This window comes from Electrophorus electricus, chromosome 15 (genome assembly GCF_041902795.1).
Source record: "Electrophorus electricus isolate QZ-2024a chromosome 15, ASM4190279v1, whole genome shotgun sequence".
Taxonomy (NCBI): domain Eukaryota; kingdom Metazoa; phylum Chordata; class Actinopteri; order Gymnotiformes; family Gymnotidae; genus Electrophorus; species Electrophorus electricus.
In genome coordinates this window covers 12,031,856-12,044,119 of record NC_137511.1, presented here as the reverse complement: position 1 = coordinate 12,044,119, position 12,264 = coordinate 12,031,856, and the positions used below count along the sequence as shown (strand labels likewise).

General features: G+C 39.2%; 3 protein-coding genes across 4 annotated transcripts; all 3 read right to left on the bottom strand.

Moving 5' to 3' along the window:
- Window positions 1-1,521: 1,521 nt before the first annotated feature.
- On the bottom strand, window positions 1,522-4,488 carry LOC113576342 (dual specificity phosphatase 29). Of its 2 annotated transcripts, none has more exons than XM_035533770.2 (4): window positions 3,864-4,488; window positions 3,256-3,350; window positions 2,611-2,831; window positions 1,522-2,119 (listed from the first exon to the last, which is right to left on the bottom strand). In XM_035533770.2, exons 2-4 carry the CDS (start codon window positions 3,291-3,293, stop codon window positions 1,932-1,934), a joined length of 447 nt encoding a protein of 148 aa, XP_035389663.1. In that variant the 5' UTR covers window positions 3,294-3,350; window positions 3,864-4,488; the 3' UTR covers window positions 1,522-1,931. The 2 variants fall into 2 exon arrangements, with proteins under 2 accessions (XP_035389663.1, XP_026864177.2); XM_027008376.3 differs by having other exon boundaries at window positions 3,151-3,350; window positions 3,864-4,088.
- Window positions 4,489-4,836: 348 nt separating this feature from the next.
- Window positions 4,837-9,465, bottom strand: LOC113576341 (dual specificity protein phosphatase 13A-like). The gene is made up of 3 exons (XM_027008375.3): window positions 9,117-9,465; window positions 7,470-7,687; window positions 4,837-6,368 (listed from the first exon to the last, which is right to left on the bottom strand). The coding sequence occupies exons 1-3, from the start codon at window positions 9,341-9,343 to the stop codon at window positions 6,157-6,159; spliced, it is 657 nt and encodes a 218-aa protein (XP_026864176.2). The 5' UTR covers window positions 9,344-9,465; the 3' UTR covers window positions 4,837-6,156.
- Window positions 9,466-9,722: 257 nt separating this feature from the next.
- Window positions 9,723-12,235, bottom strand: LOC113576343 (dual specificity protein phosphatase 13A). Its single transcript, XM_027008377.3, has 3 exons — window positions 11,924-12,235; window positions 10,517-10,734; window positions 9,723-9,916 (listed from the first exon to the last, which is right to left on the bottom strand). The coding sequence occupies exons 1-3, from the start codon at window positions 12,043-12,045 to the stop codon at window positions 9,723-9,725; spliced, it is 534 nt and encodes a 177-aa protein (XP_026864178.1). The 5' UTR covers window positions 12,046-12,235.
- Window positions 12,236-12,264: the final 29 nt, after the last annotated feature.

Below are 12,264 nucleotides of genomic sequence, written 5' to 3'. Positions count from 1 at the left end.
CCCTACAGGTTAACCTGTTAGTGTTGTAGTGTCAACATCCAAAAAGAGACAAAACATTTCCACGTCTGTCTCTTCTTGGGAAAATGGGAGGAAAACAATCGACAAGAAAAACACTTGGGGGGTGGGGGGTACAACACATTTATAAAATGCTAATATAACAATTATAAAGGACACTACTAACTAAAATAAACACACATAGACAGTATAAAAAAATTCTAAACATTGATGTTTAACTAATTGACATTGTGCAGGGAGGCACACCAGATTCTCACTGTGCCCTCCCCATTCTCTTTCTCAAGCTATTGGCCTGCCACCACATAGCTCCTCCCGCTCCCCAAGCGTCAGTCATCCCTGGAGACCCACATAGCCCCAACACAGCACCTGAACCTTTCCTTGGCAGCAGGCAGCCCCAGTATAGAGCGAGGACAACAGCAACAGTGCTTCACTCACCCGCCTCTGCTACTCTCCATGTTTTCCATCTTCCCCTTCATCTGCAGAATCGTCAATACTGATGAAGGTGATGATGATCATGTGCGCTGCCCCCTGCCCATGGAGTTTCGCCAACCAGAGCTCTGGTGCTGCGAGTTCAGTTCCTCCAGAACCAGTGGCTTGAAGGCTACCAATGAAGGCCACATTGCCAGGAAGCCCAAACTTTCTGCCTCTGTTCTACTGCTCAGCACCACTGCAACTGTGCAGAGTATATATCACTATAGCGTGGTAGGTGGATGTGTGCTTTCTTTGCCATTCCCATTGTCTCTGTCTTGCCAGGAGCAAGCCCAGCTCCACTATTGCGCTTTACTATGCTGCTTTCAACGCCATCCTCCCCAGTCATCCTCCTCACTCATAGCTGGCTGGTCACGTCAGGCAGAAGGCAGGCGTAGTGCTCAGCACCTCTTCCTCCAGGCTGTGTCTCCTTCACCATCCTCTCTCAAGTTCTTTGATGAACCATTCAGTTTCATCCAGCTCGGCAGCTCCATGCTTCTTCTGATTGAGAGTGTCAGTGCAAAAGAAGAGATAGAAGACATTTTTTGCTTGCGAGCAACTGTTTTATTGAGGCTTACACATAGAAAAAAAGCAGAATGGGACTAAAACTAAAATGCTAATATAACAAAAAAAGGACACAACAAACTAACAATTAAAATAAACACATATGTACACAAATCATTGACTGACTAAATTAGTACTTATTGTAGGCTATTGTTTATGTTGTTTAACAAACTAGCACTTATTGTTTATAGCACTTATCAAGATAGACCTTATGTATTTTGTACTTCTAGGTATCAGCATTCATCCATGTATTCTACAGTATTCTAGTTCATTGGTATGTCTGATTCTAACCTACTGTACTAGGATATATTGTATGAGTAAATGACAAAGCACTTTTGTAAATCGCTCTGGATAAGAGCGTATGCTAAATGCCGTAAATGTAAATGTAAATCAACAATTTTAAAACAATTCTAAATATTGTTTTTTTTAACCCATTTGCAGTCTCTGGGGTGCATGGCATACAGTCTCACTATGCTTTCTCTCTCTCTCTCTCTCTCTCTCTCTCTCTCTCTCTCTCTCTCTCTCGCTCTCTCTCTCTCCCCCAATCTCTCTCCCCCACTCTCTCAAGCCAGTGGCCTGCTACCATATAATTGTTTCAGGGATTTAGCTTGGCCACATGACTGTCTTCACAAGAAATTGCAGTTTATCAACTAGCTGTCACACTATTGAGAAAAATAGCAAAACGTGCACAAAAGCTATATCACAGAATGTGTGAGGCACATGAGGTTTGCTATAATGTTTCTCATGTATCAAATATCACCACAGTCTGAACAGTTAACATGGCTAGTCAGTTAGTGGGAGGTGTGCACTCCTTTACATCACGTATGGTGACATTTGTGTGAAGTCAGCATTAGTGTGAATGTACAGCAGTAGGGGGTGCTGCCCTAGTAGTGCAGCTGTTTGTCAAGCTGACGGAGTTGTTCCATGAAGCCGGTGTTTGGGCAGATATGCCTGTTCTGTGCTATGGCTTTGATGGCTTCCACAAGTGTCATGTTCTCGTGGATCATCAGGTATGCCAGCACCAGCGTAGATGACCGACTCAGACCCATCGCACAGTGCACCAGCACCTTACCTGCAAACATATATAAAACATGACACAAATACCTGCAAATAGCTCAGCTCAGACATTACATAAACACCAGCAAGTAGCTCAGTTTAAATACATCTTACCTACAAAGTAGCAGAGATCAATCATGATTCAAAGACTACACAAATCTACAACATAACATTTCACAAATACCCTTCCCAGCAAACAAATTTAAAACTATACAAACACCATAACTACAAAAACTTGCAGATCCAACAGTGCAACAACACCTTACCTACAAAAATATGAGCAAATGCATCTTGCCTTAAAATTACATAGAGATCTAATCCCTCACAAAGCAACTCAGTGCTGGAAAATGGATGACACAGCAAAGCAGTAAATACTAATGGCAACTGTTTATGTGGGGCATGCACTTCACCTTTACCTTGGATGGGTTTAACACAGAGATTTGAAAATGAATGTATTTTACAGTTAAAGGCTAGATTCTATATGCACATGAAATTTCTTCTCCTCACCTCTTGGAGTGCTCACAGCATTCTTAATGAAGTTAGCAGAAGAGTAGAAAAACGGGCTCATGTCAAAGGACGGCATGTCAAAGGCCTCCACACCATGGTAGGCAATGTTCATGTCTCTGTAGAAACTGGGTCCAGTGTTTATGTTGTATTTCCCATGGGCTGCATTCAGCACATGTGAAATATTCAGGTCCTTTAGCATGTGTTTGTCTTTCGCTGCATACCTGAAAGACGGATCATTTAAAAGACCAGTTTGGCTGAAATAGTCTAACAATATGACAGGCAGTGTTTCTTGTGCTTCTAATCTTCTATTTATTGTTAGTTAAATGATCAAACCAGTTTTAACCAACCATCCGGAAGATTTACCCTTCTGTTGGGTTTAACCTATATGTAGCATAACCAGCTAAATAGGTGCTTTGTAAGACAGTAATTAGTTGGATCAGGTGTAGTCATAGTTGTAACCAAACTCTGCAGAACACCAGGTGCCTAGAAGCATGTTGGTGACCTGGTAGTCACCAGGAGAGAACTGGTGAGCAGTCTTACATATCTCCTATGTAGATCCCTGGTCTGACTTCATCGAGATGGCCGCTGGTGCCAGGTTTAATCCACAGTAGTCTCTCTAACTCAGAGGCAGGTGGAGTCTCATACCTGCCCTCCCCCTGACCGAGGTATCTGCTCCGTGGCATGGCCGTCACCTATTTCACCTTCTGTTACTGCTTCCAGCTGATTCTGCTTTTACGTTCCTGGAGCACATTAAGGTACACAGTAACTCTGTGAGCTTCTAATTATAAGACGTTGCCCTTATGTCAACAGATGCCCTTTCTTCTAAGAAGTTATTTATTTGTAATTGCTGTGTAACAGTGAGGTTATCATTCTTAATGCCCCACCATAATCAAACTGTGCTTGACTTTTAAACATTTTTAAACATACGATTATTTCCTTTTATGCAATCACAGGAATATCCAGCACTCTGTAGCATAGCAAGATCAGGGAAATATTGTCCATCCAGGCAAACTGACCAATAAAATCATTCATATTTTTAAAGTGTTTGAATTAATTAAAATCTGACTAAAACAATTTTAGAATATAAAATGTATGTCCCTTTGCATTGCAGCAAAACAATAGCATTTTTTTTCCCAGCATGATCAGTCTTACACAACTCACTGTGTAATGCAAGAAGTAGCAGCTCAAATATCTCACTGTCTCATGAGACAAGATTTTAGTGCATACAGGTATCTAACATGTTTGTAAGTTACCTGATTTTTTTTTTTTCAAATTCCAGAACACGTTAATGCATCATCTCCCAAACAGACCAAGTTTTTTGAGAAGGAAAGAAAGTTGTGAATCGGTAATGTAGGACCTGTGGTAGGAGCAGCATGTCTGCCAGGTCGTTCCTGTGTGTGTGGCTATGTGTGTATAGTTGTGAGTGAGTAAGAGAGAGAGAGAGAGAGAGAGAGAGAGAGAGAGAGAGAGAGAGAGAGAGAGAGAGAGAGAGAGAGAGAGAGAGAGAGAGAGAGAGAGAGAGAGAGAGAGAGAGAGAGAGATCTAGCCCTGTAGGAGAAATACCCCATGCTTCTCAGGACAATTGAGTGCCAGAGTGAGGTCCAGTTGTGTTTATTATACTTTGACTTGAACCATTTCCTGAGCGTAGTCGGGTCACTGCTTGGCTTGTTGCTGTTGTTTTAAAGTGTCGTATCTGAAAGACCAAGCCCTTTGCATGTCTTTTTCCGTACATGCGCCGCTATTTAAGGCTGCTTTCCTGTTGGTTGAGGTATTTGGGGCTGCTTTCCTATTGGCTTAGGTATTTTGTGACAGCCTTGTAAACTAGCTGCCTTCATTCCTATCAAGCAAAGCTATTTATAAATAAGTGAGGTCTCTCTCCATATGCAAAATAGCACATTACCTCTATGTACTCCTAATCTCTAAATAAAGTATCATATATTTTTACTGGAGAAAAAAACTGTTCTAGTGCAGTGAATTTTATCCAGAGCTTTATTTTAGAGATAAGAAACAATGGCATTTATTTTTACTCACATCTTTATTCCTGTTTTCTCAGTGATCTTTTCTCTTTGGTCCATTTTGAGTAAGTTACAAAAGAATGTAGCAAAGGTCATACTTTGTCTTAATTTGCCTTCATATTGCTATATCAAATTGTACTCAAGTAAATGTGTCTCTGTGGTCTCCAGACAGTGTCTGCAGTATTGAGTACAATTCCCAAAACACTTCAAATGAGGCCAAATAGACTGTTTTACTATGATATGATCAACTTGCATTCACAATTAACCATACTGCAGTCTTAAAGAATATACGAGCATTTTTTCAAACTAATCTTCTGCATCCTTGTTAGACAATTACCACACAATATCTATTTCCCTGTACATGAGGAAGAATGGATAACTCAGAACACACTTATAATGGAAGCATAGAAGCAGTTGTGGAGACAGCTGCTAAATGTGAGGGAGGAATCTGTGGTAAGACATCATTGCTAGACTACTGTATACAGAGGCTCTGCCTAATCACTCCACACACCCATAAGGAAAATTAAAATATGCAGAATTATATAATTACTGTGTTGCATCAGCATGTTAAAGAGAAATAAAACTACAGCTTTGGTAAGTAATTTACTCATGTTTACGTTATCCTAAGATACTTATCATTAAAGTGTAACAGTTGTTGCTTTAAATGTTTGTTATATGGTCATGCATTTCAAATGTCTATTGAGGAAACCAACAACTGCCCTTGAGATTCCATTATAAATATCAATAGGCTTTTAATTATTTCCTCAGCACACAGAAATCCATCAAATTTATGGTCCATGATAATTAATACGCTGTAGATATTGTCAGTAATAAAGTTGAAGAATGATGGAATATTAATTTAAGAGCAGTATCATCAACTGACACTGAGCACAATCATTTGGATATCTGATTCCTATAACTAGTCTTTACGTAGAGTGTACTTGGCTCAGTCTCCATACTGTGCTACCCAAAGACGCAGATGTTTGTGTTATAGTGCATCACATAGAAGACTGTGACATCTACATTATGTCTTAGTTTTGAAGACCTATGTAGTTAATTTTATGTTTACTATTATAACAAGCCCGTGCTTCTATTATATTGATTCAGCTAGTTTTTTTGCCATTATCTTATTGGCTAAGTTATTCCATGCATTTATCATTTTTCCACCAAAAGTTGATGCTGCTGCACCATTGGCTCATCCATTTTATGAGACATTGTTACGTCCCTCATAAATCATAATGACTTCTAAGAAAAAGGTATGCATTCCTTGTGTATGCAAAACCATGAAATATTTGGGTCACGTTACCATGTAGATCTATTATGGTCTGTATTGTTTGTTTGCTTACAGTAAGAGCTTTCAGCTTCAGTCCTGCCTGGGACTAGTGTCAGGTTTTCATAACCGAGCATACCATATCCAGCTTTTTAAGGGCATGACAATGAGCCTGATGAGCTAGATTAGCTGGGTTAGAGTATGAAAACAGAAACCATACAGAACAGTGGGACTGCAGGACAGGAGCTGAAAGCCCATGGTTTACAGCAGAATGCAGGTCTTTCTCTTTCGCTTTAGCTGGAGATCTAAGTCCAGGAGCAAGGCCAGGAAATTCCTGTTGGGGTAGATGGCTCGCTTCTGGATGATGCGCTGGATGGCTGATCTCAGGGGCATGTGGTGGTACAGCATCAGGTACGCCAACACCAGGGTTGACGAGCGGCTCATACCCATAATGCAATGCACCAGCACCTTTCCTGGAGAAGGCATTAAGTACATAACAGTTAAATTCAGTATTTTGAAATTTACCATATATTGAGTTACCAGTGTATTAGCTATTCCTGTCTAGATAACATCAGTTTTGGTTATGCTAGAAGGGGTTAGTGACAGCTATCATACCACATTCAGAGCCACTAAGGTCACTCTTCCCATTCAAGTACTCAATAGATCAATAAATGATCATGTGATATGACTTGTTAGGATGTACAGTCAGTGTGAAGATTGGGTGTGTAAATAATGAAATGGTAACTCAGTTTATATTTGCTCCTATTACTGTTTGTGATTTTAATGATTAATATCAAAAGACAACAACATAATGAACAGTGACATCTCAGCACAGTGGTCTGAGCTTGTGACGGATGACTGAAGGGTTACTGCTGATTCCAGGAAGACACCATAAGCAGCTTGCCCGGGTTTACACTGAAACAGCTCACTGAGATAACTGAACCCCATGTTATGCCATGGTTATGATCGTAATCACCTCGGTCCTCTCTGCTAAGATGTATACTCTCACTGCATCTTTCTGGGATAAATAAATGGTTAAAATGACTCAGGCGTCTATTCTATAAATAAATAAATAAATAGCAGCCTCTTATTTAAGGGGTCAGAGTGCAAAGTTTAAGCCCTGAAGTTTAATGCAATAATAATAATAATAATATTATTATTATTATTATTATTATTATTATTATTATTATTAATAATAATTCATTTTAATTTTCTTATAAATAACCCAGTTTCTAAATTGTATCATTGCACTTTTATAAATAAAAAGAGCAATATCTAACAATCCAAAGAATTCATAGATTTGTGTCTTGATCATACATTGAGTGAGCACAGTAACATAGAAATATACTACACACTTCAGTACCCTCTTACTGTATCTCTGATTTTAACAAATGGTTCTGTTATTAGCAATTATCTCTTAATTTTAAAGATATGGGGATATGACTCCGGGTTAGGGTGATCCCCTTCATTTCATGTCCCAATATTTAGAATTAGGGCATTTTACTGAGTTGCTTCTTTACTGTAGTGGGTAGAACTGTAGAAGGGTCTGTGATTCCCAGGTGGGATTCTCTCACCATCAGGCGATTTCAGGCCTTTGTGGATAAAATCTGCTGCCAGTCTAAAGTAAATGTCCAGGTCGAAGTGAGATGAGTCCTCTGCAGGAATCCCACAGTACACGAAGCTGCTTCCATAGAACTTCTGGTCCCCAATGCTACCCAGCTTGGAGTGGGCGGCGTTCAGGACATGAGTGATCCCGAGGCACTGCAGTGCCGTCCTGTTCTGGGCGATTCTTCTACAGATGGAGGGGAACCATTTCAGAGGAGAGAGGAGATAAATGGCTCTGCAGGACAGCCATGTTCTGGCCAGCTTTATAGGAAAGTGTGTCCACACTGCTCCAGCATATGGTTGAGGAGCAGTGAAAGTTTTAAAATATCAAAATATCAAACATATTATACACTGTCTACTTCATTTACCAGATTAAATAACCTATAGAATATTTAACCATCTAAGAAAATTATTCAAATGCATTCAGTTTCAGATTACAGTTAACCTGCATAAAATAATAGTCAGTAGAGTCGTCCAAGTCCACAATCTGAGTACTTAAAGTTAATATTACTTTCAAAAGCTTATATTTAAGTTTTATTTTGTTGATGGCCTTTTTCACATAATCAAAGACCTACTAACGATCAGTGTTGTTCTATTTTATTAATATTTTATCTTGTTCTAAGGAGATATATGCGAGATTTTTAATCATTTTCAGATTGTTGCCCAATTGTTTAGACCTAGAAGATTGATATTTTGTATTTCACCAAGTAGACAATAACATGTATTACATCTTTATGTTGCTTAATCAGCATTATTAACTATGAATATGATATCAGATCTGCACAGTAGTTCCCAGTTAAGTCCCAGTTCCTAATTAATGGAATCATCAGCTGCATGGTTAAATAAAGATCACGGTTCCCACAGGTCATGGAATTTCTGGAAAATTCCATTTAAGAGGTCTATTCCAGACATGGGATTTGATCATTTTTTCGGACAGGTCATAGTATATCAGGGAATGTTGTTTGCAGCTTTTTGCAGCAAATGTTAGATCCTATTTATGAAAAATGTTATATTTTCACAGATTTCCTATATTGTGAGTGGTTGTTATGGTTACTTGATCTTTTATGCACCTATTTAAAAGTGACCTGTTTGTATATTAAGTCATGGAGATTCGGCTTTTTAAATCAATGAAAGTCAGGGTAAAGTCAGGGTAAAGTCAGGCAATTTGACATTTGACATGGAACCCAGAAAGTTGTTTGTTGATGTTTGTTGAAACAGCAAGTTTCTCTCATATATTAAGACCTCATGCTCATACACATTGTATGACCATGAGGTCTTAATATACTTAACATACTGTTTGTAGCAGCTGTATTTCAGTACAAACAAGTAAGTGAAAACTGTATATAGTGAATGTTGCTTGTGGTCAGAGGTGGGAAGTTCAGGATCAGAAAGCAAAAGTCCTCCCCACGATTTTGTTTGAACCACCAATATTTGCTAATTAACTCAAACCAGTAAATATAATTAATTAGTGAAATCAGATGGATGCCACAGACACAGCAGGACTTTTAGATACTTTTTGAAGCGGAACTCAGCCTACGTACCTCTACATACAGCTGAAACTTCTCAGCTGTCTGTAGTTCACTGTCAAACAGGAGACGGGGGTAGTCTGTACGTACACATTTCCAATGTACAGGTTCGGCCAGACCTCGTCTATCTGGTGAAGATCCAGAGTACAGGAGTCCAAAACTTTCTCCAGGTCTTTCACTGACAGGTACTCCGTCCTCTTATTCCTTCGAGCTGTCATTTCAGTGGTGATGAGGCCACTCTGGGTGAGCGTAGTGCCAGAGAAGCCATCGCCGGTGATGGTGGACAGCAGGTGCTGCCTGCTGCACCACTTCCACATTTAGTCTATCAGTGTTGTATTACTCATACGCACATGGGCTTTAGAGCCCACATGCCAAAACCTTTAGTTCACATGCATACGAGCATATACACGTAGAGGACAGGCACACACAAGTACTTTCTCAGACACCTAAACACAGCTCAAACACATTCACCCTCCTGAAGCATCTTCTGTATGCTCAAATGGAATCCAGCATCAAAGACTATTGTATCATATGGGACTGAACAAAAACAAATTGGTGATTTAGATCCATCATCTTTATTGATCATCACTGATGGGGAGGGAAAACTGTAGCATTGTGTTAGAAGCCTACTACACGAACTAAATGTAATCATAGGTTCTGTGTTATGTATGCCTGTCATTATTTGTAAATGCCTGTTCACTTTGTGCCATATAATGTCATGTCCAGCGCTCGGAGCTGCTTCAGGAATCCTCGGTTGGGAAAGATCCACCTGTTCTCTTTCACAGTTTTAATAGCCTCCAGGAGGGGGAACTGCTGGTGGATCATCAGGTAGGCGAGGACCAACGAAGCAGACCGGCTCACGCCCACTGCGCAGTGCACAAGCAGCCGTGCTGAACACACACAAGCGATCAGAAATTCACCAACTCTCACCGAGTGTTTCATTGCTAACTGTATAACATACCTACAATGCTAAGGCCTTTTCACAACTGACATTAAAGTTTATCTATTCCTCTAGTACCAAGTCTCTGACCCTAACACCAATATGTTTGAAAGAGATAATGCACAACTCTGCCTACTCAGTAATGTGCGTATTACATAGTAAATAGTGCTTCACATAAACAGTATATAGTTTGATAATTTATTTTGTAAAGCAGATGTTTCTGAATATGTAGGTGTTCATGTAGCCTCCTCGGTTTTCCTGCTTATATTCAGATGATGGCATCAGACTTAGAGACACTTACCTATAACAGTTATGACTTTTTATACTGCACATTTGTCCCATATTAGGCCAATACTCTGGACACTGACAATATAAAAATATAATAAATATACTTAGGTAAATAACGATTGGATCGCAATGTGCATGCTCTGAAGCGGTAGCCACAGCTAAAGTAGCAAGAAGGCTAAATGCATCTGCTTATGGATGAGACTGGATCAAATCAAACATGATTTGTGCCTTTGCAGACTGGAAGAGCAGCCAGGAGGTTTACCTCCAGGTGAGCTCAGAACCTGGTGGATGTAGTCAGCACACGGACGGAAGTAAACTGACAGGTCAAATGCTGGCGAGTCGTCTGCTGGCACTCCACAGTACTCTACAGACGAGCCGTAAAACTCATGGCCGCCCTGGCAGTGCGTCTTCCCATGAGCCGCATTCAGCACGTGGGAAATCCCTAGCTTCCACAGGCCATAGCGATCATTGGCTATCGACCTACAAGCAGTAATCAGTATGATCAATACCCACAGATACATTCACATGAGCAGAGTAGAGGGTCATGTTAATGTATTCTTGTAGAATCTGTATTATATTCTTCATATTTGTGAAGGCCTATACCAACAATATAGGCACAGTTTCTGTATTCTCTGCTACAACTTGCGAATGATATGACTCTTCTCTGTCCTGGGTCCCAGATGGTGAGAAACCTCCACTGGCTGTACAAATATCAGAGTCCGTTAATGTCTTCAAACATAGACCAAACTAATCCTGAACTTATAAATTATTGTCTTGAAATTTCTGAATTTCACTACTGTGTTTCTTTGTCCCGGGTATCAGTGCTTATTTTTGTTTGGTACTGCACTTAGAATTACAAAATAAACACATTATTTCTTTCTATGTATTAGCAGTGACTCCAGTATCTAGTAGTGTTAGTGGTTTTTGGACTCTAATCTATTTGTACTGGCTAGAATGCATTAGTAGATGACAAAGCACCTTTATAAGCCATTGTGGATAAGAGCATGTACTAAATGTTATAAATGGAAATGTCAATGGAAAGGTAACTGTAATAAAAGGTGCATTACACCTGTCAGCCTAAATGTCTTACTTGCAAATAAAAAAATCTGCACATGACTAAGACTGTATTTATACATTTCACTGCATTAAATGGTAGAGGATCTCACAGAGTCACTCTCTCAGCTCCAAAACATATTGGGTGCCTCAAAAAATCCAGTATGCCCTCATCCTATATATATATATATATATATATATATATATATATATATATATATATATATATATATATATATATATATATATTGCAGAACATCAAATTAACTGCTGTAGCGTACTCAACATGCCAACTTATTCAACTTGAAATTAAATTAAGTAAAACTTAAGCTGCAAGTTAAGCATATTAAACATATAATGGAATGTAAATTTTAAGATACTTTCATTATTTTAAGATATTAAGATATTCAGGGGATATTCTCAGACTCACTTTTTCGTTTCAAATTTGACATGTAGAAAAATGTTAAATAAATAAATAAATATATATATATATATATATATATATATATATATATAAATAAAATAAAATAAAATAAAAAAGTTAAAAAGATGAATTCCTCTAAACCTAAACTCCAACCCTAGTCCTAACCTGAACCATAACACAAACACCACTCACATGTCTCCCAAGAACAGGTTGGGCCAGACTTGATCCACATGATTTCCACTCCGTTTCCCTCCGAACAGGAACCTCTCCAACGCCTTTATCGAGAGGGTTCCCTCTTTCATGCCGTCACACATACTTATGCTGACCCTGCACTAAACTTTGTCACACACTGCACAGACTACGTCCAGATGGTGCTGATATTAGTACATTGACAGGGGCAGGTGCAACCTATTGCACTGAAATTAAACCCCTAAATGCTTGTAGTTAGAGGCGAAGGAGTAGCAGCAATCATAAAAAAGAACGCCAAATTGGTGCCAGAACGAATTAACAAATGTTCAATTTAAAAGTAAGTT

Coding starts and splice junctions, on each gene's coding strand:
- LOC113576342 (XM_027008376.3), bottom strand. CDS start 3,293: ATGCCACGGAGCAGATACCTCGGTCAGGGGGAGGGCAGGTATGAGACT. Junction 2,832..3,150: donor GGGATCTACATAGGAGATAT/GTAAGACTGCTC, acceptor TCCGTCTTTCAG/GTATGCAGCGAAAGACAAAC. Junction 2,120..2,610: donor TGCTGTGAGCACTCCAAGAG/GTGAGGAGAAGA, acceptor ATATGTTTGCAG/GTAAGGTGCTGGTGCACTGT.
- LOC113576341 (XM_027008375.3), bottom strand. CDS start 9,343: ATGTGGAAGTGGTGCAGCAGGCAGCACCTGCTGTCCACCATCACCGGC. Junction 7,688..9,116: donor AACCTGTACATTGGAAATGT/GTACGTACAGAC, acceptor CTCCATCTGTAG/AAGAATCGCCCAGAACAGGA. Junction 6,369..7,469: donor AGGCCTGAAATCGCCTGATG/GTGAGAGAATCC, acceptor TGCCTTCTCCAG/GAAAGGTGCTGGTGCATTGC.
- LOC113576343 (XM_027008377.3), bottom strand. CDS start 12,045: ATGTGTGACGGCATGAAAGAGGGAACCCTCTCGATAAAGGCGTTGGAG. Junction 10,735..11,923: donor AACCTGTTCTTGGGAGACAT/GTGAGTGGTGTT, acceptor TACTGCTTGTAG/GTCGATAGCCAATGATCGCT. Junction 9,917..10,516: donor GGTTCTGAGCTCACCTGGAG/GTAAACCTCCTG, acceptor GTGTGTGTTCAG/CACGGCTGCTTGTGCACTGC.